The 26360-nt window shown below is 35.9% G+C and overlaps 2 protein-coding genes across 2 annotated transcripts; both read left to right on the plus strand.

Moving 5' to 3' along the window:
• Positions 1–18: 18 nt before the first annotated feature.
• LOC107571262 (V-set and transmembrane domain-containing protein 4-like) lies at positions 19–12445 on the plus strand. The gene is made up of 8 exons (XM_016257577.1): positions 19–88; positions 2272–2670; positions 9629–9682; positions 10504–10611; positions 11411–11444; positions 11527–11648; positions 11753–11817; positions 11935–12445. Exons 1-8 carry the CDS (start codon positions 37–39, stop codon positions 12058–12060), a joined length of 960 nt encoding a protein of 319 aa, XP_016113063.1. The 5' UTR covers positions 19–36; the 3' UTR covers positions 12061–12445.
• Positions 12446–23631: 11186 nt separating this feature from the next.
• On the plus strand, positions 23632–24399 carry LOC107571263 (leucine-rich repeat-containing protein 18-like). Its single transcript, XM_016257578.1, has one exon. It carries the CDS (start codon positions 23632–23634, stop codon positions 24397–24399), a length of 768 nt encoding a protein of 255 aa, XP_016113064.1.
• Positions 24400–26360: the final 1961 nt, after the last annotated feature.

The following is a 26360-nucleotide window of genomic DNA, read 5'->3' on the forward strand; positions in this document are numbered from 1 at the left end:
TGAACTGGAGTTGCATGGAGCCCATCAGCCTGGAGAATGAAGATCTCTGCAGTGCTAACAGCTCTCCTGACTAACCTCCTCTTTGGAAGTAAGTGCAGTCTGTCTGAAGTTAACATCAGCTGTGATGTTGTTCAGTAGAGCTAGAAAATCTCAGCATGTCAGTGACGTTTTTTAATGCATGCATTTTTTTTCTGAGATTTTGAAGATAAAGCTCAAGTTATTGTCCAAATCAGCCAAGCTGTCTTCATATAAGTGCAAGCAGTATGACATTTCTCTTTCAATTGTTTGTTTTTTTTCTTGGTGATTCGCTTTTTTTTCTCTCTGGCTGTGTGTATGTTGTGGTTTCTGACTCCTCCTTCGTTAGTATATGTAACTTAAATCCTATGTGTGTGTGTGTGTATACATGTGGTCACTTTGAGTTTATTAATAGCACAACATCTTCACAGATTGAAATGACACACCAGTTTGTGTTCTTCCTTAAAAAAAATGCTTTAAAGCCAATGGAAAATTGTGATTGTGGCAGATTTTATGGATTTTGATTTTGCATCTACAGCATTTATAACTTTATATTCATGATTTATTACTACGTATTTAAAAAAACATATTCATATCCGTCACTATATGCTTGATTTCATAATTACACATTCAAATTTATACAAATATATAATACAAATATATATATATTCTGCTTTCATGTAATATTCATGTTTATATAACATTTTATACAGTGTAGGTATTGTTTATGTCAAAAACAGTTTATATAGAACATATGCAGTATTAGGTATAAGTAATGTAATAATATTATGCTTGTTTGTATTAAAAATAATGTATCAAAATTTTGAATAATTAAGATTATTTTAATGCTTTTGAAAAAAGGTTCTGTTTTGCTCACCAAAGCTGCATTTATTTGATCAAAAACATACAGTATAAACAGGAATATTGTGAAATATTATTACAATTGAAAATAACCGTTTTGTATGTGAATATATTGTAAAATTATTAATTTTCAGCATCATTACTCCAGTCTTAAGTGTCACATGATCCTTCAGAAATCAGTATAATATGCTGATTTGCTGCTCAAGATGTGTATTATGATTGATATATATACCATTTTAATGTAATTCAGAGCTGGACAATTTGTGGGTCGTCTGTTTGAGATCCACCCAAATAATGTTCTCCAGATGGCCTGTCAAAAAGGCTCATTAAACAGCAGCAAGAGGGTCTGGAAAGACTCTTACTCTCTTTAATTTCCTTGCGTGTATTGCTTTATTCTCTTTAACGTCTGCAGACAAATTGCTGGCTTACACAACTGGGACACTGAATAAGAAATTACTTGTGTTTAATAATTTTTTATCCAGTTAGAATTCATTTTTCTTAAATATTGTGGCTCTATTTAAGCAATAGTTCACCCAAAAATGAACATTTGCTGAAAATCTACTCACCCTCAGGCCGTCCAAGATGTAGATGAGTTTGTTTCTTCATCAGGTTTGTAGAAATGTAGCATTGCATCAGTGTCTCAGCAATGGATGCTCTGCAGTGAATGGGTGCCGTCAGAATGAGAGTCCAAACAGCTGATAAAAACATCACAATAATCCACAAGTAATCCACAGCACTCCAGTCCATCAGTTAACATCTGGAGAAGACACAAGCTGAAACAAATCCAGTATTAAGACGTTTAAATTGAAACCATAACTTCTGGCCAAAATATACATAGAGTCCATAACTCTTCCTCCAGTGAAAAAGTGCATCTCCTGTTGTCTCTCACATCAAAATCCAGCCACATATTTGTTTAGAGCTGTTTTTGTTTTGTGGACGGTGCTTGATCTGTACAGATTTCTCTTCAGATTCAGACCACACCACTTTTTCACTGAAGGACGTTATTATGGATTATGGACTGGAAGCAACGGTTTGAAGTTTTGAAGTATGCCTTGATGGATTTGTTTCTTACAAGCATGTAGCGTTTGTCTTCTCCAGATGTTAACTGTTGGACTGGAGTGCTGTGGATTACTTGTAGATTATTGTGATGTTTTTTTCAGCTGTTTGAACTCTCATTCTGACGGCACCCATTCACTGCAGAGCATCCATTGCTGAGACACTGATGCAATGCTACATTTCTCCAAACCTGATGAAGAAAAAAACTCATCCTAATCTTGGATGATCTGAGGGTGAGTGAATTATTAGCATATTTTAATTTTGGGGTAAGTTATTCCTTTAAATGGTGCATCGCTCTGTGAATAAGATATTTATTTGCTTTGTATTTTCTGTTTCCAGATGTGCGCTCAGCTATCAACGTCACAGTCACTCCATCTCCGTTCGCTGGGGTGGCTGAGGGGGAAAACATCACCTTGTCCTGTCAGGTGACCCAGCGGCGGCGCTCAGCGAGTCTGCCTGTGGTGCGCTGGATGTTTCAGCCGGAATCGGGAGCAGAGGAGCTGCTGGTGGCACGGGTGAACATGCAGAGAGCCAAGTTCTACGGAAACTACACCAAGAGCTTCAGCAAGCCCAAAATTAAACTGACAGTGGTTAAACAGGGCAAGATATACAACCTCCTCATCATGAACATCAGCGAACAGGACAGGGGTCTTTACAGCTGCAGGGTCCAAGGGTTCAAGAAGCATCAGGAACGATGGAAAGCTTCCTCCAACAGCTCGGCCTCCACGCAGCTACGAGGTTTGTTCATATGCTGTTGTGAGCCGGGGGGGAAATTAACGGGGGACTGGAGCAAAAATGCTACCAAAATAAACAACAATGCCACTCAAACTCAAGGTAGGCTCATTGGAAAAATGTGCCTCTGAAAAAAACATAACTATAGGTACAATTCACTATAGTTTTTAGCTGAAATGAACACTAGTGGCAGTAAAACACCGACAACTTTTATTCGTATTCACTTTGATTATGAGTAAAAGCTTAGATTTGTGTGGTTCCCTCCACAACACTATGGTTTGTAAACTAATACATTTTGATGTTTGCATCACAATCAGCTCCACATGTTTGACTTTTCTGATGTAGTAAACTTGCTCGGTAGCGCACCCGGTAACAGCATTGCACTTGTGATATGAAGCACTCGGGTATGAGTCACGTCAAACACAAGTTACAATAAAAGAGCTCAAAGACTTGTAGAAGCTAGATAAAATAACATGACTGATTCATTTGTTTTTGCTAACACTATTGGTTAGGTTTAGGGTTGGGTTTAGTGTTGTTTTATCATAAAGTTGTCAAATTCATGTTCATTTGCACAGGCATGTTTGTCCAATGAGCCTGCGCTGAGTGAATTGTTCATGGCTGTGAAGTAAACTAAAAGCAATATTTCAATAATACACCAACTTATGAAAGACCATGGTGCTTGTCAAGCCATTTCATGGGATCTTCGATTTTAGAGGTGTAGAAAAAGGTCTGAATTTATATATATTTTTAAAGGTTTTTAAAAAAAATAATAATAATTGTCCATATGCTGTTGTGAAATTAATGGGGGATTGGGCCAAAAGTAATAACACTGTATAATCAAACTAACCTAATCAATTACTACTGCCAGTGTTAAAGTAACATGAATAAAAAGTGTCGATTGAGGCATAATACTTAGATCTGGTCACGTTGCAATGATTTATTTGAGTTATGTTATTGGTAGATATTACCAATGGTAATATTAGATGGTAGAGTGACGTCCTTTGCTCACGTTCTGTATATAATTGTACGCCAATTTGAAAAACGCTTTGTTTTTCGTGCTGTTAACTTAACCAGTGTAAAATCTTAATTTAATAATTGCTAAAAAGCCAATAATGGAATATGGAAAAGCTCATTTCTGAACCTCGTTTTGAGTGACTGTTTGTTGAGAGTTTCTCTCATCTAGACTTTTAAATTGTCTCAAGGTTCGAAACATCTGAAAATATACTCAGTGCATAAGCAACAGATGTTGAGAAACTCCTTCGGTGTTGTATGTGTTTGATTTTCCATTAACATCATGTGGAAATGTGATCTAATATTTATGCGCTATATATCTGTCTTTTGGCAGTCAGAGCCGCGTTGACAACAAAGTGAACACTGGCGTAGCGACAGCCAAACGTTATTGACACTGGCTGCAGAGTGCAGTTTTCCTTTACTAACTTACTGTACAGACAGACAGACAGATACGCAAGCAGCACAGAGGATGGAGAGGCTGTCGCTCTCTGGATCCAGGACAAAATAAGCCCATATGTATGAAGAGCTTTGCAGCAAAGCAGCAAGAATAAGAGGAAAAATGGGGTCAGGGACTCGACTACTAGATCAGAGTTTCCCAAAAAGGGCGTCGCCTGGCCTACTTAAAGACCTCACCAAATCAAAATTGGATGTTTGTGGCTTTAAGTCCATGTGTGTTAACTTTGAGACCTGCTACATGTGAGTGTACTGCCAAACATCTGCAAAATTCACTTTTAGCAAACATTTAAAACTTGCAGTTTCTCCCTTTAGGTAAAAACTACTCTTGGTCGACTCCTCTTGTATACAAATGTTCGTCAAATCGACCAACAACGAGCAATAGCAAGTAGCAAATCCAACATAATATGTATATGTAATATTATGCTCATTGGAAATATGTGCCTTTACCTACATTTTTGTGAAATATTTTGGCCTACCTATACATACAATCCACTGCCGTTTCCAATTGAAATGAACACTGGTGATAGTCAAACACCAACAACTTTTATTTACTTTTCACACAAATTATAATTACAGTGCAGATTATTAAAAACGTGTGTGGTTTCTTGTGCAATACTATGTTATGACCAAAATGCTATTACTATAATGCATGATTTGTAAACTAGCACATTTTGATGTTTGCATAACATAACCGTGTATGGCTTTACTAATGAAGTAAACTTGCTTGGTAGGGCACCCGGTACAGTATTACACAGCGCTCCCTTGCGAGTCCAGTGAAACACAAGTGTCACAAGTCACGATAAAAGAGCTCAAAGACTTGTAGAAGCAAGATAAAATTACATGATTGCCTAAGCAAATGTGTTTTTATCTCATGCTTGCTTTTGTTAGCACTATTGGTTAGGTTCACGCTGAGTTTCGTGTAGCTGCTACATTATTTTCAAATGCAATGGAGCATTAACCTTTTAGCACCTTTCATTTCTGAACTTCTGCGATATGTATAACAACCAACATAATGTTGCCAAATTCTGTTTCAGATAAAACATGCTTTTTGTGCCACTCACTGGACATTTCACTTTTAAAGCGTCATAAAATGTGCACATTTTGCCTAAATACTGCCACAGTCAAACCTCCTATTTCATTAATAAATCAACACATGAAAGACAATGGTGCTAGTCAAGCTGTTTCATGGGGTCTTCAATTTTGGAGGTGTAGAAACATTTCAACAAGTCAAAGTGAAACTCTGTTATTGCTGTAATTTGGTGAGTGAAAGATATTTTATCCATCAGGAACTGATTTGATTAGAAATCTGAGAGTTACAAATAAGAATAGAGTTAAGCAGATGGGTTGAAAAGTAAGAGAGATTCATGACTTCTGCTGAAAGGTTGCTTCATTTCAGTCGTTCGATTTCAATAAAATATTACAAACCATTTTTTATGTGGAATAATTCTTTGCAGCATATGATAAATACCAAGACTTGCATTAATAAAGTAAATATGATCAACTCTGATGACATGTTAACTTTAAAATGAGGATTGCTTGAAAAAAGGGGATGAAAAGATATACAGTATAATGACATGCAAAACAAAAATTGCATATCCAGTAGCTACTGTATGCATATAGTTCCTTGACTAAGCTATTTCATACAATTACACAAGAACTTACTCTTACTAACTACTTAGTAGGGAATGATTTTAAATACTCCAGTTGATGCATAAACATACATAAACATAACTAACAACTATGAGAATGTGTGCTCCAACCAACCAATGAGATAGCCAAGTAAAGTAGTCCCAAAACCAAGCCATACCACTAAGCTCAAAACTTTGTTTCCTAAAACATGATCACATTTTCCACTGACAGTGTTTGTAAGGAGAACCATTGAGTGTCTCTGCCATGTGAGGGCGGATGTGGTGCAGATTTAAAAGCACACTAACAGAGAAAGCAGGGAATACTGACCGTGTTTGTGGGTTCGACGAAGCTGCAGGGAGATGTTTTGTATGACTCTTGTCTTGTCAGAATGTGATGCAAATCAATAACGTCTATTGAAGGCTGTTTCTGTGAAAAAAAATAGATTTGACCTAAATGGGTTGTGTTATTTATGCAGTTTTGTTGTGGCCTTTTTTGTTTCCACTGCTCAAAGGCAAACTTGTCATATTGAATATAAGGCACGCCAACCATCGAGGCTTAGTAAATGTCACAGTGTGATCATTCATATTGCCAAGACAGAGACGAATGCTGCTGACTTTAAATTCCCTACTTTTTATACACTTTCATATATTCACTACTTCTTTTCATAGCTGAATACGCTGTGGTCGTGCAATGAAATAATTAATATGTCAATTGATGCAGCTGCTCTGTTGAAACATGCATCTCTATTCATGCATCTGTGAGGTCTTCAACAAATGACTTTTGGCATCCTGTACAGTGACAGAAGCCTTCAGTAAACCACTGGAGATTTTGTATCTGGCTCCTTTTTTTAGCCATATGACTCAATAGAGCTTTTGTCCCTCCCCAGTTCGGTCAAGCATGAGCAAGAGTTCCAAAAATAAGCACATTTCTGCAGTAGAGAAATAAATATAGTTCATGTGCAAGCAGAAAAAGCAGAAGACATTTGCAGTGTGGTTAATAAGAATGCATAGACAACTGGAAATGCCGTACATGTTCGAAATTCTAATTCTGTGTCAAATGCGACATAGCAGTTTCTAAATATGAAAATGAGAGATTAATGACTCTAGTAAGCTAGTAAATAAGCTAGTCGACCTGCTGTTTCTGTGGCCTAGCCGACAGCTGATTCTGTCCCCTCTTCTCTTTTGTCTTATTCTGTAAATAAAATGCTAAAAGTACGGTGGCCGAGAGAGCTCAACGCGCTGCAACTTAAAAAAGACACATGCAAATAGAAAAAGCACCAGTAAATTAAGAAAACATCTTCATCAGTTTGTCAACTTGTGCTGCAAATACACAAAATACAGAAACACACTGCAAATACTCAGAACACAACCCCAACAACCCTTATGAAAATTAGCTATGGTTTTATTATAGTAAATGTGTAGTAACCATGTTTTTTTTTTGGTGAATTGTTTACCATTTGTATAACCAGAGTTGTGCGAATACCTAATAACAAATACCATGGCTAAATACCATGGTAGTAAAACCATGGTTAATTTTCATAAGGAAAGATGTAAGAGTAAGTTAGCCAGCTTACGTAATGGTTCACAGTTACAGTAATTGTTTATTTCGTCAGGTTATTTAAGCTATAATAATATCCCCCCCCCCAAAAAAATAGCTAAGGAATCATATGATCAGGGTGTTAAAATAATCAAAAATCTCACCTTTCAGAGTAGAAATTGATAAGTATGTCCCAGCCAGGTTTCTCACTTGTTGCAGTTCCCTTAAAGGGGTCATCGGATGCCCATTTTCCACAAGTTGATATGATTTTTTAGGGTCTTAATAAAAAAAGTCTATAACATACTTTGGTTCAAATTTCTCAATGGTAATGTAAAAAACACCCGTTTTACCCTGTCAAAATCAGCTCTGTTTTCAGCACGCGGTTCGAATCCATTTTGCTTTAAATGCTAATGAGCTCCGCTGACCCCGCCCCTCTCTTCCGTGGGTGACGAGCCGTTCTCATGATACTGTTTACTTAAGCCACAGAACTTGCTAACTAGCACGTTATTAGGAAAAGCGATTTGCAAAGATTAATACAAAAAACCCTTATACTCACTTCTACTGTAGATGAAGCTGGATCACGAATGATTTGCGCGAACATAGACGCATTTAGGCAGATCGGGGGCGCAGTCCCTTCAAAACGAAAGTACCGTTAATCCCCTCGTCTTCAGCGGCTCAGATGTCGGGAGTAAATGACGACTGCTGTTCATTATTACATCCAACAACAGAACACCTCAATCACTTAATCTGAGACATTCTTGTCTTCCCCTGCACTGGAGTCGACACAATGGCGGACTGATGACAGCTCACTCAGGGCGGAGCTAAGGGAAGACGGCCCTGTCAATCAACTATCGTGGGAGGGGCCTGTGCAGAACTACGTCATTCTGACAGGAATCTCAGAACAGCCTGATTTGAGAAAGGGGATTTTTTAAAAACCACTGGGTGGATTTTTATCATTATAGGGTGGATGTGTACACACACTTCCAACACACATTTATGTTCAAACAATAACAAAAGTGAATTTTGCATCCGATGACCCCTTTAAACATTTCCAATTTGGTCTGTCAGTATTTGAGTTTCTGTATTTGGTTGTGTTGCGAGTATTTGCAGCGCATGTGTTGTCAAACTCATGAAGATGTTTTCTTAATTTGCTGGTGTTGTTTTTTTTTTTTCTATTGGCATGTGTGTGTGTGTGTGTGTGTGTGTGTGTGTGTGTGTTTCATTTGCAGTGTGTTGAGCTCTCTCAAGGTCCAAAAAAATGAAGTTAAAATTACGTTATACTTGCTGTATACACAATACAGCCAAGCTTAATATTACTAATGCAACCGGAAAACGTGCCTCTACCTACATTTTCGCAACTACAAAATCATATCTACATACAATTCACTGCAGTTTCCAGCTGAAATGAACACTCGTGACAGTAAAACACCAAACGAATACATTTTGAAATTTGCGTCACATAGCCAGCTCCATATGTTTTGCTTTTCTAATATAGTAAACTTGCTCGGTAGCGCACCCAGTACAACGTTGCACTTGTGATGTGAACGAGTCCCTTGAAACACAAGTTTTGATAAAAGTGCTCAGACTTGTAGAAGCAAGATAAAATGGCATATGGTTGTTTCAGCAAATGCATTTTTATCTCCTGTTTGCTTATGTTAACACTCTTGGTTAGGCCACTCACCAAACTCACCAGTTCATTTAATTTATGAACTGCCACGATATGCACAACAACCAATGTGATAAACTGTTGCCAGATTCATATTCATCTGTTTCATAAAAAAAAAGAGAGACTTTTACTTTGAAAGTGTCGTAAAATGTGCAAGAAACAACGTAATATAATTTTGCACAAATGTCTCCATAGTCACATTTTCCAATGAGATCGGGTTGTGCAAATGATACATATATGTTATATGCAATAGTATGATATATAAAAATAAAGCTTTTCTTTCCTGTTTTATTGCTTAATTTACACTTCCACTGCTGACAGAACACACCAGATCAATTCAACTCCTTTGATTCAAGTGAATCAAATTTGCTCTTTAGTGGTCTGTTGCACACCCAAATAGGCGGTTAAACGTCCTCAGTAGTCGAGGTGGCTGTGTTTGTTGGGCCAGCTAGTCTTACTGTCGTCAGCTGCTGTGGTTATGGTTATTTCAGGGCATCACAGTTGGTGTTAGCCAGGGCCATATCCAGAGAGAGGGAACGCTTCACTGCTGTCATCCCACACACTACTGCCCCTGCAATTTACTTGATTTAACTGCATGTGCCATGTAATTACGAGGGTCTGGAGCCACAGTGATGAGTGTGCAATTCTCTCTTCTTCCTCTCGCAGTCCATGTTCTCCCAGCCAGCAAACCAAAGGAGGAACTGTGGAGTCTGTTGGAAGGTAAGCCACAAAACTGTTCAACCATATTGTCTTGGACCAAAAAAAAGTGTTACTAAACTTGTTTCAGATGCAGAAAATAGTCTAATAGAAATGGAAGAGAATAGAATGGCAGTTTTTCTTAAAGAGACAGTTCACCAAAAAGTCAAATGCATATGGACATGTCCTCTTTTTGGACCTAAAAAATGCATCCGGCCGGGATTTCTAAATCGTCCAAAATGTCTGTATTGTTTGTATTAAATGTTTGTATTAAAACCCTGCGCAGGACTGTTTTCTTAATCCCGCTCCCGCTGAATTTCTAACCATTGCTGCCTGCTCCCACAAACATTTTAATATTGAATAAAATGTTTGCACATCATGTTGGATGCAGGGTTGCCAAATAAACTCTTGTTTAGGGTTGATTTTCTCCTGTGGGTTTTGACTGAAATGCTTGTATTGAAACATTTTGCATTCTATCTATGATAAAACTGTGGTAGATGTTAAGTTTTGTGAAGGAAAGCCATTTAGCTGTGTTTCTGATCAATCTGCATAACGGTGACTGTAAAATATGTATATTTTAGGTATCGAAACAACATATTTTGAGATATTTGGTATATGGTCATTGCGCTACTTTGGAGGCTACTTTAACCCCAAACTAAAGAAACTAAAAACATTTGAAAGGCATGAGGTAAATGAGTAAATTTATCTCAATACAACAAGGTTATACAGAATGGTGTTTTTATGTGTTGCTACTGTTGTGTCATGTGTATATTTTCTCTGCAGTAAACATACAGTATGCATTTATTTCAGCTGCATGCATTAAGTGTATTTTTTGTGTGTTTCAGATGTGTATCTATGTGCTGTGCTGGTGTGTTGTGTTGGGCTCTTGTGCATGTGCATGTTCACTATAGCTGTGAGCTGTCAGTATCTGCAGAGGAAGAGACGATTAAAAGGTATGATTCTCGCTGTTGATGATATAAAATAGTCTGATAACAATAAAAGGAATAGTTCACCCAAAAATTTTAATTCACTGAAAGTTTACTCACCCTTATGCCATCCAAGATGGAGATGAGTTTGTTTCTTCATCAGGTTTGTAGAAATGTAGCATTGCATCAGTGTCTCAGCAATGGATGCTCTGCAGTGAATGGGTGCCGTCAGAATGAGAGTCCAAACAGCTGATAAAAACATCACAATAATCCACAAGTAATCCACAGCACTCCAGTCCATCAGTTAACATCTGGAGAAGACAAAAGCTCAAACAAATCCATAATACATATTTGTTTAGAGATGTTTTGGACTGTTTTTGGCTTGTAAACGGTGCTCGATCTGTGCAGATTCCTCTCCTGATTCAGACGAGACAATATTATGGATAGATGGACTGTATTAGCCGGAAGTTAAAACGTCTTAAAAACAGGTTTTTGTTTCTTACAAACACGCAGCTTTCAAGATAGACTGGAGTGGTGTGGATTATTGTGATGCTTTTATCAGCTGTTTTGTCTCTCATTCTGACGGCACCCATTCACTGCAGAGCATCCATTGCTGAGACACTGATGCAGTGCTACATTTCTACAAACCTGATGAAGAAACAAACTCATCTACATCTTGGACGGCCCGATGGTGAGGACATTTTCAGCTATTTTTTTCATTCTTAGATTAACTATTCCTTTAATGTGCATGTTAATGATGCTCTTGTAATGATCTTAATTATATAATCTGCTCATCAACATTTTTTCATATGCTCCTTTTTGGCAGAAAACTATAATTTGGTCAAGAGTCCACAGAACAGGTGAGAAAACATGAAAATGTATAACTGCATATGAGAAGGACATCCTTCTTCACAAACTGAAACCGTGTTCATGTGTGTCCAGTTCAGGCGAGACGGTCACTAGTGTGGTCAGTCTCTCTCCAGCTCTTCCCAAGAAGATGAGAAAGTATAAGAAAAATAAAAGTGTGGAGCAGCCAGACATGCCACCAGAGATACCGGCTAAAGGTAGAGTAACATTCCCAAAATTACCTGTATATGTCACCTTACATTATTTCTCAAGTGTATATATCTTAGTTTATTAGCTAAAATATTCTAATATTCCATCTCAGCCCCTATTGCAGACAAAATGCGAAAGCCGAAGCTTTTAAAACCTCAACCCAGAAAAGTGGTTTTGGTAAGTCACATAAATGAAATACACAGAAATGTATTATTTGTACTGCAGAACTGCCCGTTGTTGTATTTAATATTGTTTTATGTGAGCTGTAACTCTGCTGTTGTCCTGAACCAACAGCCCAAAATTGCAGAAGAGAGTCTGATGTACGCTGAGCTCGAACTGATGAAGCCGCTGCCTGAAGCTAAAGCTGCAAAGACAGGAACGGTGTACGCTCAGATACTCTTTGAGGACAAGCCTGTGTAGCATTGCAATTTCTTAAAGAAAACTTTATTTATAATAACACAACATTGGTTTTATTCGATGTTTTATACATGCCACCTTAAGTGAATTGCACATATTGTATATATATTCTTTACTTTCTAAGTTGTTCTATCTGTGACAAAAAAAAAGTTTAATTACTGTCATCCGAAAACTGCAATCTGTAACTAAAAGGCACATAAATACAGTAGCCAACCAGTCTCAGAAACAACTTTTGCAAAAGATTATGTAAAGGTAAACACCAACAAAAAATATCCATTTGAATTGCAACAAGCTGTTAATAAACTAATAATTTAAATGAGGTTAGTTTGCACAAATATATTTCGACAACAAAAAACATTGAAATCTTCTCAGGAATGTTCTGGGTTCAATGCAAATGCATCTCTCTGAACAGCTTCTGTGGCCTGCACTTGATGTATTTCAGCTTATATTAATTATTCTGTAAATAGATGCGTTATTTGAGCTGTAAAGTTGTGTAAACCGTCCGTTTAGTGACGGGACTACTTTTCTAGGCAGATTAATTTTGCAAAGTTTTTTTGTTTGTTTTTTTACCGTTTAACAGTACAATCTTGTACCTTTATGTCAACTTTGGTGGTTTTCTGCTCAAATTATTGAGTTTAAATGCTTTATACATTATTGTAAAAAAAAAACTTTTGAGTAGACATGCTAATAAATTACATTTTTTACACCTGACTCAAGTTAACATGTAAAAATGTTAAATATAATGTAAATGTTATACTGTATTTTAACATTTATTCTGGTGCACAACTTTCATTACACACTGATAAAATTATTTTCTTAATCAGTATTTTTGTCTTGTTTTCTACTATAACTATCTAAACATTCTTACACCTTAAAGCTACAGTCCGTAAATTGTGCCTCTTTGTCGCCATCTCTGTTTGAAACCTGCAATTGCAGTTACTTGCGGAATTATCTTCATTGCGTGGGTTGTGCTCCAGCGCGGATTAATCTAAAGTTTTGAGGTGAATGTGTGGCTTTTAGTCACCGCACCGTGTGGATATTCGCTGTACTTAGGCATCACAGATTCTAGCCTACGTCTTGGAATATATGACACAAATAAGTATTTTCACCGGATATTGTCATCAGAAAAAAGTAACAAGTCTGCCACGTTTGTTCTGACCAACAGAGGAAAAAAGCATTACAATAAATTACACTACCAATGGTGATTAAATCTAACGATCGATTAGCTCATATCACATCAAACCATGCAAATGATTATTATTGTTATACTTTGTTCTCAAATTGTTAATGTTAACAACATCAGCGTTGCGTGACTACGTGTATGTAGTGTGTATTACCGTGTAGATTTCAATTTCTGTACAGTCTAATCTGTAATTGTCATACCATTCGAATTTCATATTAAGAAGTTATTTTAACCCAAAAAGCAAATTATTCTTCCTTCGAACTGTTTCTCTTTAAAATACAAATCCTGTGTAATCCCAGGCTATCCGTAATCAGATGCACATTTAAAACTGGAATATATTTTAATTTCATTCACATGTGTTTCCTAAACACATAATCCATTCTGGATTACAATCCGCCATCAAAACGATACTTTAATTATTCTGGCTGCTGTGAGAAAAGGCTAACGATCCGTCACCTTTATGTTTACAGACGTGACGTAATGACGCGGCAGCTCGAATTTCCCGCGAAAACCTACCCGTACCACTCAAATTAGAAAACATTATAAGCTAACCGTTGTGAATCGGGCTGAAGTAAGGCGATAGTTTTGAACACTGGCTGGTTATGCACTTGCTCAAATATTGATTTGGATCATTTTTAACCAAAAAAAAAATACGGACTGCAGCTTTAAAAAGCAAAAATTGCATTAGATATTAAGTCTTGTTTTTTTTTGAGAAATGTATTAAAATTAAGTGCATTTAAGCTTTAAAAGAAAAAAATATGCAGAATTCTGCAAGGTCAGAAAAAAAAGCTTTATTCAAAGGGGAAAATAGTTTCATTTTCTGACAATTTGCAAAAAAAAATATATATATATATATATTGTTTTAGGCTTAAAATCACTTAATTGTCATACATTTTTAAGTCATTTTGCTTCTCAAGTAAATGTATCTTGATTTACGCATGCTTAGATCTTTGTACTGGATTTTTTGCAGTGCAAATACATGTTAATGTGATTTTTGTTTGTTTGTTTTCACAAGCCTGGATTATTTCTGTGGTAAAGGAAAGCAGGCCACAGAAGCTCAACTTGTGCTGAACCCAGAAAATTCCTTTAAATCTGTCGAATTGCTGAAGCCTGTTTGTTTTTCTTTTTTCATGACTTCTTTTAATGGAAGAACGTTTTTGATTTTAATAATGGAAATCTAATGAAATATCAGGCTGTATCTGTATCTGGAACAGACATGCAGGCACCACTGATCTGAACTTTCAGTGTCTGTCTGACTCTTTAGGAATAAATAAGACACAATCTCTCACTCCAAGGGTTTTTAACACACAGACTTACGATGTGTAAGAAAGTTATTTAACTGTGAAATGTAGAGGATCCTGAAAGCCCACCACCTTCACCACTAACAAGAACCATCTGTGAATGACCCTCTGCTCAACACATGCCGGGAATATACTGTCTTTCTCTTCTGCTTTGTAAGTGTACTGTAAATTAAATATTTCTATGTGAAAGAACATGACTGCTTTTACTGTGTATGTCCAAAATCTGTCTCTAAAAAAACAATCATATTCAGTTTCTGCGAGGGGTCGGGTTAACTGTGATTTGTGGGATTGTATGAAGCAAAGTTTCACATGTGTTTGTGTTTAAATGGGTGGTTTCATTCTGGACGTTTCGGAAATGAAAGCGGTACCACGTTAGAAAGCAGGGTGCAGAAATACGTATCAAAGACATGAAGCAGTATGTGTCAATCATGATATTGCATTGTTGTAGTCTTAAAGGCATGGCTCACCCAAAAATGAAAATTTGCTGTTAAATTACCCTCAGGCCATCCGAGATTTTTTATTTTTTTTGTAGATGTCCTTAGTGATTCATAAAATGCAAGTCAGCGGCTAGGGCTACTTTGAGAGTCAAAAAACGCATATCAGGCAACAAAAACGTAATACCAGTGGCTCCTGATGATATACTGAGGTCTTATGAAGTGAAACGATCAGTCTGTGCAAGAAACTGAACATTATTTACAACATTATTACCTTTAATCCAGAGCCTCCAGAGCAACGGTCCAGAGTGATGTCCGGTTCACGAACGAATCATTCTTTTGAACCGGTTCTTTTTAGTGAACCAGATGAATCAGTTCACCAAATCGGACTGAATCAGTTCACGGCTCGAGCAGCACAGATCTGAAGTTACTCAATCAAAACTCTCTTTCAGACGCCTGACAGTCACTCCGACTCAAAATGAGCCAAAATAGCAGCGTATCTGATCCTGTGATGAACGAACTGATTCAGTGCTCCAGTTCCTCCAGGAGTCACTGAACTGAGGAAACAGTTGGACTCGGACCGATGAGCCGCTGATATGAGCATGTGAAAACCCAACACTTGAATGAAGGGGCCAAATGAAAGCTTTTATGGTTTCTCATGGTTTATGTAGAAAGGTGAGCTGATGAAGACGAGTTTATTCACTTTAAATGCTTTAGACATGTAAAACATCCATTTTTCACATCAGTATTGGATGCTTTGATCATATAATTGTGTATATGTGATGTCATTGCCAGGTTAAGTAAACAAAATAGTGAATTGAAACAAACTGTCTGAAAAAGAACAAAAGAATCAGATTTCCCCATTTGTCTGAGACTCTGGATTACAGCTAATACTAATAATGTTGTAAATAATTATTGTGTGTATGTGTGTTTCTTGCACAGGATGATCGTTTCGCTTCATAAGACCTCAACATATCATCAGGAGCCACGGGGATTCATTTTGCATTCCCTGATATGTTTTTTTTTCTTAAAGACAGGCAGCCACTGACATGCATTTATTTAATCTTCTTCACTATTCTACTCTACATTTGTACATGAACTACACCTTTAACACACCTAAGAAAAAATGAGTAATGCTGAGAGAGAAACTGAGTAATGCTTCTGCACATGTCATCTTACAATTAAAACTGTGTTTGAACTTCTACAAGAGTTTCGGTCGTGAGTCACCTTAAATATTTCACCAAATGAGGAAAGAAAACACTGCTTGTGTTGCTTCAACATGCCCTAAAAACACCCTAAAATAAGTCTGAGGAGACACACCAAAGCCAGAGAAACGTTAGACTAAAACTAGACACGGTTTGAATTAGCGCATAAAAGAAAGGTTTCTATTTCTTGAGTGTCGGATGAGTCTCAGACAAGATTTTTTGAAGTAGGTCAGCTGAGGTCTGCACGTGGCCTAAAACCAAAAAAACTGAGCAAAAACCACATCCTTGATTCAAAGAAACTTCCATTTGCCAGTTTTCCAGAAAACATCTCAGAGCGTATACACACCTTTCTTTTTAAAGTTTAATGGATAATACAAGAGAGAGTTCAATCCATTTCAAAACAAGACATCTGGGTCATTCCACGAAATCGGTGCCTTCTCTGTCCCTTAGAAATGATCAAACATAGATTTAATATAACAACAAATAAATGTGCAATTTAAAAACATAACAGTGTTATGCATATGAGCATGTGAAAACCCAACACTTGAATGAAGGGGCCAAATGAAAGCTTTTATGGTTTCTCATGGTTTATGTAGAAAGGTGAGCTGATGAAGACGAGTTTATTCACTTTAAATGCTTTAGACATGTAAAACATCCATTTTTCACATCAGTATTGGATGCTTTGATCATATAATTGTGTATATGTGATGTCATTGCCAGGTTAAGTAAACAAAATAGTGAATTGAAACAAACTGTCTGAAAAAGAACAAAAGAATCAGATTTTCCCATTTGTCTGAGACTCTGGATTACAGCTAATACTAATAATGTTGTAAATAATTATTGTGTGTATGTGTGTTTCTTGCACAGGATGATCGTTTCGCTTCATAAGACCTCAACATATCATCAGGAGCCACGGGGATTCATTTTGCATTCCCTGATATGTTTTTTTTCTTAAAGACAGGCAGCCACTGACATGCATTTATTTAATCTTCTTCACTATTCTACTCTACATTTGTACATGAACTACACCTTTAACACACCTAAGAAAAAATGAGTAATGCTGAGAGAGAAACTGAGTAATGCTTCTGCACATGTCATCTTACAATTAAAACTGTGTTTGAACTTCTACAAGAGTTTCGGTCGTGAGTCACCTTAAATATTTCACCAAATGAGGAAAGAAAACACTGCTTGTGTTGCTTCAACATGCCCTAAAAACACCCTAAAATAAGTCTGAGGAGACACACCAAAGCCAGAGAAACGTTAGACTAAAACTAGACACGGTTTGAATTAGCGCATAAAAGAAAGGTTTATATTTCTTGAGTGTCGGATGAGTCTCAGACAAGATTTTTTGAAGTAGGTCAGCTGAGGTCTGCACGTGGCCTAAAACCAAAAAAACTGAGCAAAAACCACATCCTTGATTCAAAGAAACTTCCATTTGCCAGTTTTCCAGAAAACATCTCAGAGCGTATACACACCTTTCTTTTTAAAGTTTAGTGGATAATACAAGAGAGAGTTCAATCCATTTCAAAACAAGACATCTGGGTCATTCCACGGAAGCGGTGCCTTCTGTGTCCCTTAGAAGTTATCAAACATAGATTTAATATAACAACAAATAAATGTGCAATTTAAAAACATAACAGTGTTATGCATGCTTTCATCAATATTACACCAAAAAAAGTCAATTAAATATTATTTTAAATAATTTAAGCGTGAGTGTGAGTGTGTGTGTGTGTGTGTGTTTGTGTGTGTGAGCGTGTGTGTGTGTGTGTGTGTGTGTGTGTGTGAGAGTGTGAGTGTGAGTGTGTGAGTGTGTGCGCGCGTGTGTGTGTGTGTGTGTGTGTGTGTGTGAGAGTGTGAGTGTGAGTGTGAGTGTGTGTGTGTGCGTGTGCGTGTGCGCGTGCGCGTGCGCGTGGGAGAGTGTGAGTGTGTGTGTGTGTGCGTGTGTGTGTGTGCGTGTGTGTGAAGCAGTCGTGGAGCCCTTAGATCACCTTTCCCACACAAGCAATTTGCTGATGGGCTTTTGGTGAGGATATTAATCTTTAATTTAGCACAAAAAAAAAGATGTCTTACATTAAGGTAGAGCACAAAAAGGTTTTAAAAGGTTTTTTTAAAAACAAATACAATAAAATAACACCAAATAACATTTTATGTGAAATTACTAGCAATTTCTGAGTAAAAAATTTTTTTTTTTTTTCTATTTTTAACAGTAAACATAATGAAGAAAAATAATAATATTAATATTTATTTCCTGTGTACTTTTATTTCATTATCCTCATTATTTTAATGGTAAATACAAATGTATGTAACATGATTTTGAAATACTTAAAAAAATGAATTACAAAAATAAGCAAATACAAAGTCTTTTTAAAACAAATACAGTAAAATAACACCAATTATATTATTTGTAAAAGTTATTAGTACGTTCTAAGTGAAAAAAAAAATCTGTGTAGTTTTTAAATGGGATGTTTTCCATTTTTTTAACAGTAAATATAATGTACAAATGTAACACAAATGAAAACTATTAAAATACTTTGTTTTGCACGAAAAACTAGGATGCTATAGTGTGCAAAAAGGTTTAGAGGTCTTACAGTAAACACCAAATAAAATTATTTTTGAAAGTTACAAGTACTTTCCCTGTTAAAACTGTTTCAACGTATTTTTTCAGAGTATTTTTCTGTTTATCAGTTTCTTTATATATCATTTAACACAAATAAAAGTTATTGAAACACTTTTAAAAACTTACAAAAACTGAGAATGTTAAAGTGTGCAAAGAGTTTGAAATAAGGTCTTTTAAAATAAATACAGTAAAATAACACCAAATTGTATTATCTGAAAAAGTTATTAGTAATTAGTATTTTTTTAAACTTTTTTTAAAGTTATTAGTAAAGTCCAAAACTTTAGTGTACCTTTTTAAATTGAACGTTTTTTAAAATAATTTTAACAGTAAATATAATGTAACAACACAAATAAATATTTATTAAGATTTAATAATTAATTAATAAATAATGAATAAATATTTAATAATTAAAATATTTAAACGATTACAAAACCAAGCAAAAATAAATAAGTAAATAAAAATGATCTAGTAAGTTATAGTGTGCAAAAATGTTTAAAGAAACAAAATACAGTAAATACAAATGTACAATTTAACAAATAAAAAAAATAACTATGCAAAAAGATATTTTAAGGTAAAACAGTCAGATAATACCAAAAGATCCTGGATTTTTCATTTATTTTCATCATTGAAATCTATAATAAGAGTTTGTGAGTCCACATTCAACTGTATCCACAATCTCAGTAAGCAAAGGCTGGAGAAAAGCCCATGTAGTGGTTAATGACAGCAGTCTGGGTGCGTGACCATGATTTCACAGAGCATTACGTGCTCCTGGATCATCATTTTCAACATCTCCATCAAACAAACATAGCCATTATTCCAAACCCTAACAAGGACGTAGATCCGGAAGAACATCCAACTCAGCAGAAGGACACACCTACTTAGCAAAAAGAGGGGATGTAAGTGATGATCCAGACCAGCCGTCACCTGACCTAAATGACCTCGATAACACCTACTGATCCAAACACACTCAGTCTGACTGACTGGAGAGAGTCAGAGCTCACCTAAACATCTGCGTGAGCCAACTTTACTCACGACTCGTCTGAGGCTGAGCTGCAGAAAAACACGCAAAGTTGCAGTTCTGAGATTTTAAAAGATAAAAATGCATTCTCTTTACAAGAAAATGCAATTCATTGTGCGGTAGTTGCATGCATGTTGCATGATTTCTGTTGCATGCTTTTAAAATACTTTTGCATCATGTATCAGTTTGCTGCCCTCTCTTGGTCTTAAAACGCAAAGGCAAACGTAATGATATTTTGATTGACTGTAAGTGAAATGTTATACTTAACAAGTCAAAAATAAATCTAGTTGGGATTTACTGTCAGATGTATCCTATTTCTTGTATGATGATACCAAGGCATGCCTGCTACTTATCTGAAAGAAAACTGTTTTCTCCACTTACTGTAAGATCTAGGTCATGCTATGTAAAATGACCGGACCGTTTCAGGCCACCAATTATTGTTGTTACACTTTCAAACTATAAACTAAACTAAACTCAAATTAAATTAAATTAAATCCTAAAATGTAATTAAATAAAATTAAATAAAAACCTAAAATTAAATAAAATAAAATTAAACAAAAACCTAAAATTAAATAAAATAAAATTAAATCCTAAAATTAAATTAAATTAAATTAAATTAAAACCTGAAATTAAATTAAATTAAATTAAATTAAATTAAATCCTAAAATTAAATTAAATTCAATTAAATTCAATTAAATGAAAACCTAAAATAAAGTAAAACCAAATTAAATTAAAAAGTCAAATAAAGTAAAGTAAAACAAAAAAATAAAGTGAACCAAAACAAATAGAACAAAAATGTAATTAAAATAAAATAATAAATGAAGTAAAATAAAATAAAAAGTAAAACAAAGCAATATAAACATTACAAAAACAAAACAAAATAAAACGAAGTAAAAAAGTAAAATAAAATAAAAAAATAAAAAAATACATATTTTATTTAAATTTATTTATTTATTTAATGAAAAAAATAAAGTTAAATTAAATTAAATAAAATTCAAAAATACAATAGCAAAGCCTCTTATTAATTGTAAAACACAAAGTGTGGAGTATACCATATACCATAAATAGCATATACTGTAAAAAGTTGAGTCCGGCTTGCATTCAGGAATAGTTCACATTCAGCCAAACTACTGCATGTCCATTTCTAACTAGCTCTCTGTCAGGTACTGATCTCAAAGGATAAAGGGTGACCACAAAACAGCTAACCACAACAATGCTGAAACATGCATACTAACATTTGTGCATAAACATATAATGAACACATCTGTCATCTACTAAAAAACAAGCCACTGTAAACTGTGCTCCTCACTCGCTCTGCAAACCAACAACTGAGCAATAAGAGCCCACAGAGCCAAGCAACACGCAGTGCTGTCTGCTCCGAGGAAATGAAGCGAGGCACGCTGGTTTTTACTTACAGGGTTTCCGAGAGAAGCTTGTGCATTATTCACACGCACGGATCCTTGACAAAGACGGCCCCGTATTGAAATGAACACAGTACTAGTTCAGCTCTGAGAGACACAGGTCCAATCACAGCAGGTAAGAACAAACATTTCTGTAATAATGTTGCTTGCCATTTTGAATGCATTTCAGATATATCTGTTTACTTTTCAAGAACTGTGAAAATGGCATTAAACTATTAATGCACTGTTCATTGCACAGTGCATATTTGAAGTGCTTGATTTATTTTTTATTGCTAAGTTGCACAATGTTAACCAACAGATGCAACTACTATGTTTTTGTCATTTGCGTTACAAATATAGCATGTTACAATAATATGTTCTACATATACTGACACATTTGTAACATCTCAAGTTGTTTAAATTAAATAACATTAATCAGTTAATGTATCATGAATAAACATGACTTAACAAAGAAAATAGTATTTTAAATCTGAACATTTACTTTGATTAATAAATGCTGTAAAAAGTGTTGGTTTAAGTTAAGTTAATTCATGCAACTTAAAAAATTAAGTTGCATGAATTAAATTAACATCAGTTAATGTATCATGAATAAAGATGAACTACCATCTTCAAAGCAAACTGTAAACATTGATTGATTTTAGTTCAAGATCTCTAATGCATTGATGTAAATGAACAACCTTACAGTAAAGTGTCAGCGTGTTTTCTGTCCTGTAAGGCCGGTTTAGGTTGGCACAGTGAGCCGTGTGCTGGCATACATTCATACCAGCCTGGCCTGCAGTTTCGTTTCATTAGACCAAGCGCTCGTCTCTGTGTCCTTCAGCAGCAGCGCTGGAGCATGACAGTCACCTCTGTCAAACACGACTGTAATGTGTCTCCAGGGACCGGACTACTAATCATCAAGAGTAGAAAAGACAGCTTGTGAATTTGCATAAAGAAACCTTCAACATTGTATAACAACTTTGTTCCAAAATGCAGTAAATTGCCTTGCTGTCTTCTACGGCATCTTAACTCTTCATACGAAGCAACGGACATGAAACCAGACAGTTTCAAGCCACCAGTTATTATTGTGGAAAGGGTTGCACTTTCAAACTAACAAAAATAAATAAATAAATAAAATGCAATACAATAAAACAAAAATAAAATAGTAAAACCAAATTAAAATTAAATTAAATTAAGTTAAACTAAATTTTTAAGTAAAACTAAACAAATAGAACAAAAAATAGATAATAAAATTAAATAAAATAAAATAAAATAAAATTACATTACATTACATTACATTACATTACATTACATTACATTACATTACATTAAATTAAATTAAATTAAATTAAATTAAATTAAATTAAATTAAATTAAATTAAATTAAATTAAATTAAATTAAATTAAATTAAATTAAATTAAATTAAATTAAATTAAATTAAATTAAATTAAATTAAATTAAATTAAATTAAATTAAATTAAATTAAATTAAATTAAATTAAATTAAATTAAATTAAATTAAATTAAATTAAATTAAATTAAATTTTATTTTATTTTATTTTATTTTATTTTATTATTTTATTTTATTTTATTTTATTTTATTTTATTTAAACCTATTTATATGATTTCTTTGCTCCATCAATGTTCAATTAAAAAGATATATATTTTCTCAGTCATACACTAAGGGAATAGTACAAACAAAAACAAAAAAACATGTACCTTTCTGTGTGCCTTTAGCCCTGTTTTACCCTATAGTATACGTATTGGGTCAAAAAGTCATTTTTAATGGAAATGTTTTTATTGATACATTTATTGATTTCAGCATATGAAATCTAGCATTTCTCTCACCTGATCCAACTTTTTGGCTAGACTTTTTCAAATAATTTGTAAATGCATTATGGGATTGATGGGACCATGTCTACAATGCATTAAAATGCTGGCCACTAGGCATAGCCAACATAAATGTGTCTCTGCAGCACAAAAGCAGTGTTGAGTCGCTGGGGGATATTTGTAGCAATAGCCAACAATACATTGTATGGGTCACAATTATACATTTCTCTTTTATGCCAAAAATCATTAGGATATTAAGTAAAGATCATGTTCCATGAAGATATTTTGTCAATTTTCTACCATAAATACACCAAAATTAAATTTTTGATTAGTAATATGCATTGCTAAGAACTTAATTTGGACAACTTTAAAGATGATTTTCTCAATATTTAGATTTTCTTGCACCCTCAGATTCCAGATTTTCAAATATTGTCCTATCTTAACAAACCATACATCAATGGACAGCTTATTTATTCAGCTTTCTGATAAATCTCCACCAATCCTTTTGACTGGTTTTGAGGTCCAGGGTCACAAATTACTCTTGTTCCTAAAAAACTTACCCAATGTTGCATTGTTCCTAGACACAATGGTGAAGGGGAAGAAGAAATCAAACGAACCGTCCGGTAGAAAAATCACACTCAAGATGGCCAAAAACGCTCTGAAGGTGACTGTAGACGGCAAGCGTCGCCTCGACCTCAGCAACATGGCGATCGCCACATTTCCCAAGTGCATCCTGAAGCTCAGCGACATAGAGGAGCTCGACCTCAGCCGCAACCTTCTCAAGAAGATCCCAGACGCCATCGACAAGTTCGTGAACCTCCGTTTGCTGGACCTGCACAGCAACCATCTGGATCAGGTTCCTGCGGCTATCGGCCGCCTGCATAACCTCTACAGCCTCAACCTGTGCAACAACCATCTGAGCGCCTTCGGCCTGCCACATGAACTGGGGCTCTTGAGGAACCTCCGGATCCTCAACCTGGGAATGAACCGCATCGAGAGTCTGCCTCCATCTGTGGCTGCTCTCAAAGAGCTGCAGGAACTGGGCCTCTTCAACAACCTCCTGACTCACTTGCCCAAGTGCATCCATAGCCTCCCAAAGCTGCAGAAGCTGAACGCCAGATCCAACCCCATCCCTACGGACGAGTCTCCAGAGGTGGACCACATCCAGAGAGCGGAGTGTCTGTATCTAGTGCGGGAGGACTGCCTGTGTACCGACTGTCTGAAGAGATGCAAGGAGGAACGAGAGAAGTTAGACAGTCAAATGAGTGTCGCTTCTACACTAAAGAAGTCCATGTTTGCTGGGCTCATAACGCCAAACTCTGTAGCACAGGAGAACCAGGCTTTATGGAGGTGAACATGTAGACTAAAGTGCTGAAAAAATCAGTCCAAATCCATCTTGTCGGCATCTACACTCTTAAAGGGGTCATCAGAAGTTGATATGATTCTTTAGGGTCTTAATGAAAAGTCTATAACATGCTTTGGTTAAAATTTCTCAATGGTAGTGTAAAAAACAACATCCTTTCTACCTTTTCAAAAACAGCTCTGTTCATAGCGAGCCATTTCATTGCATGTCCCTTTAAATGCTAATGAGCTCTGCTGACCCCGCCCCTCTCTTCTGTAGAGTGAGCAGCAGTTCTCTGAGAGACGGTACTTTAGCCACATTCGTCACGGAACTTGCTAACTAGCCCATTATTAGGAAAGGCGATTTGCAAAGATTCATTAAAGAACTTTATAAACTCACTTCTTCTGGAGGTGAAGATGGATCATGAATGATTTGCGTGAACATAGACGCATTTAGATAGATCGGGGGCGCATTCCCTTCAAAAACAAACTTAATCCTCTGCGTCTTCAGCGGCTCAGATGTCGGGAGTAAATGAGAACTGATGTTCATTATTACGTCCAACAACAGAACACCTCAATCGCTTAGGAGTCATTCTGGTCTACTCCTGCTCCGGCGGTGAAACACTGGCGGACTGTTTACAGCTCATTCAGGGCGGAGCTAAGCTAAAACACTAGTGTCAATCAACAATCGAACTGATGTTCATTATTACGTCCAACAACAGAACACCTCAATCGCTTAGGAGTCATTCTGGTCTACTCCTGCTCCGGCGGTGAAACACTGGCGGACTGTTTACAGCTCATTCAGGGCGGAGCTAAGCTAAAACACTAGTGTCAATCAACAATCGCGGGAGGGGCCTGTGCAGAACTACATCACTTTGCCAAGAATCTGTGAAAGGCTTGACATGAGAAAAGGGTTTGGGGACTTATTGTGATTTAAAAAAATGATATAATGATCTTTATCATTATAGGGTGGTTGTGTACACACACTGCCAACACACATTTCAGTTCAAACAACTTATAAAAGTGAATTTTGCATCTGATGACCCCTTTAAAAACAAATGTTCTTTATTGGTATCGAAGGTTCCATGAAGAACATTTAACATCCATTGAATCTTTCCATTCCACAAAAGGTTCTTTATAGTTGAAAAAAAAGGTTCTTTAAATGATGTTCATTATTACGTCCAACAACAGAACACCTCAATCGCTTAGGAGTCATTCTGGTCTACTCCTGCTCCGGCGGTGAAACACTGGCGGACTGTTTACAGCTCATTCAGGGCGGAGCTAAGCTAAAACACTAGTGTCAATCAACAATCGTGGGAGGGGCCTGTGCAGAACTACATCACTTTGCCAAGAATCTGTGAAAGGCTTGACATGAGAAAAGGGTTTGGGGACTTATTGTGATTTTAAAAAATGATATAATGATCTTTATCATTATAGGGTGGTTGTGTACACACACTGCCAACACACATTTCAGTTCAAACAACTTATAAAAGTGAATTTTGCATCTGATGACCCCTTTAAAAACAAATGTTCTTTATTGGTATCGAAGGTTCCATGAAGAACATTTAACATCCATTGAATCTTTCCATTCCACAAAAGGTTCTTTATAGTTGAAAAAAAAGGTTCTTTAAATTATTAAAATGTTCTTTACACAAAGAAAATAATGGTTCTGTTCACTGAAAGATTCTTTGGGGAACCACATACGGTTCTTCTATGGAATCATTTCAAAAACCCCTTTTGGAAGCTTTTATTTTTTAAGGGTGTACAGAAAAAGTGGGGATCTAATTCATAACACCAATAAAAGCACTATTTGAATGGAACATTTATTATTAAGCTGGCTTGAGATCTAGCTGCTTCTTCTTTTTCTTCTTCTTCTGAGATCTCCTCCAAGAGTTTTCAAGCTACAACCACCAAACTCGGGTCAGACCTTCAGACTGGTCTGACTCGGGTGGCTATCTCTTTTCCAACTGATCA

Source organism: Sinocyclocheilus grahami, unplaced genomic scaffold, assembly GCF_001515645.1.
Source record: "Sinocyclocheilus grahami isolate Dianchi unplaced genomic scaffold, SAMN03320097.WGS_v1.1 scaffold1573.1, whole genome shotgun sequence".
NCBI lineage: Eukaryota > Metazoa > Chordata > Actinopteri > Cypriniformes > Cyprinidae > Sinocyclocheilus > Sinocyclocheilus grahami.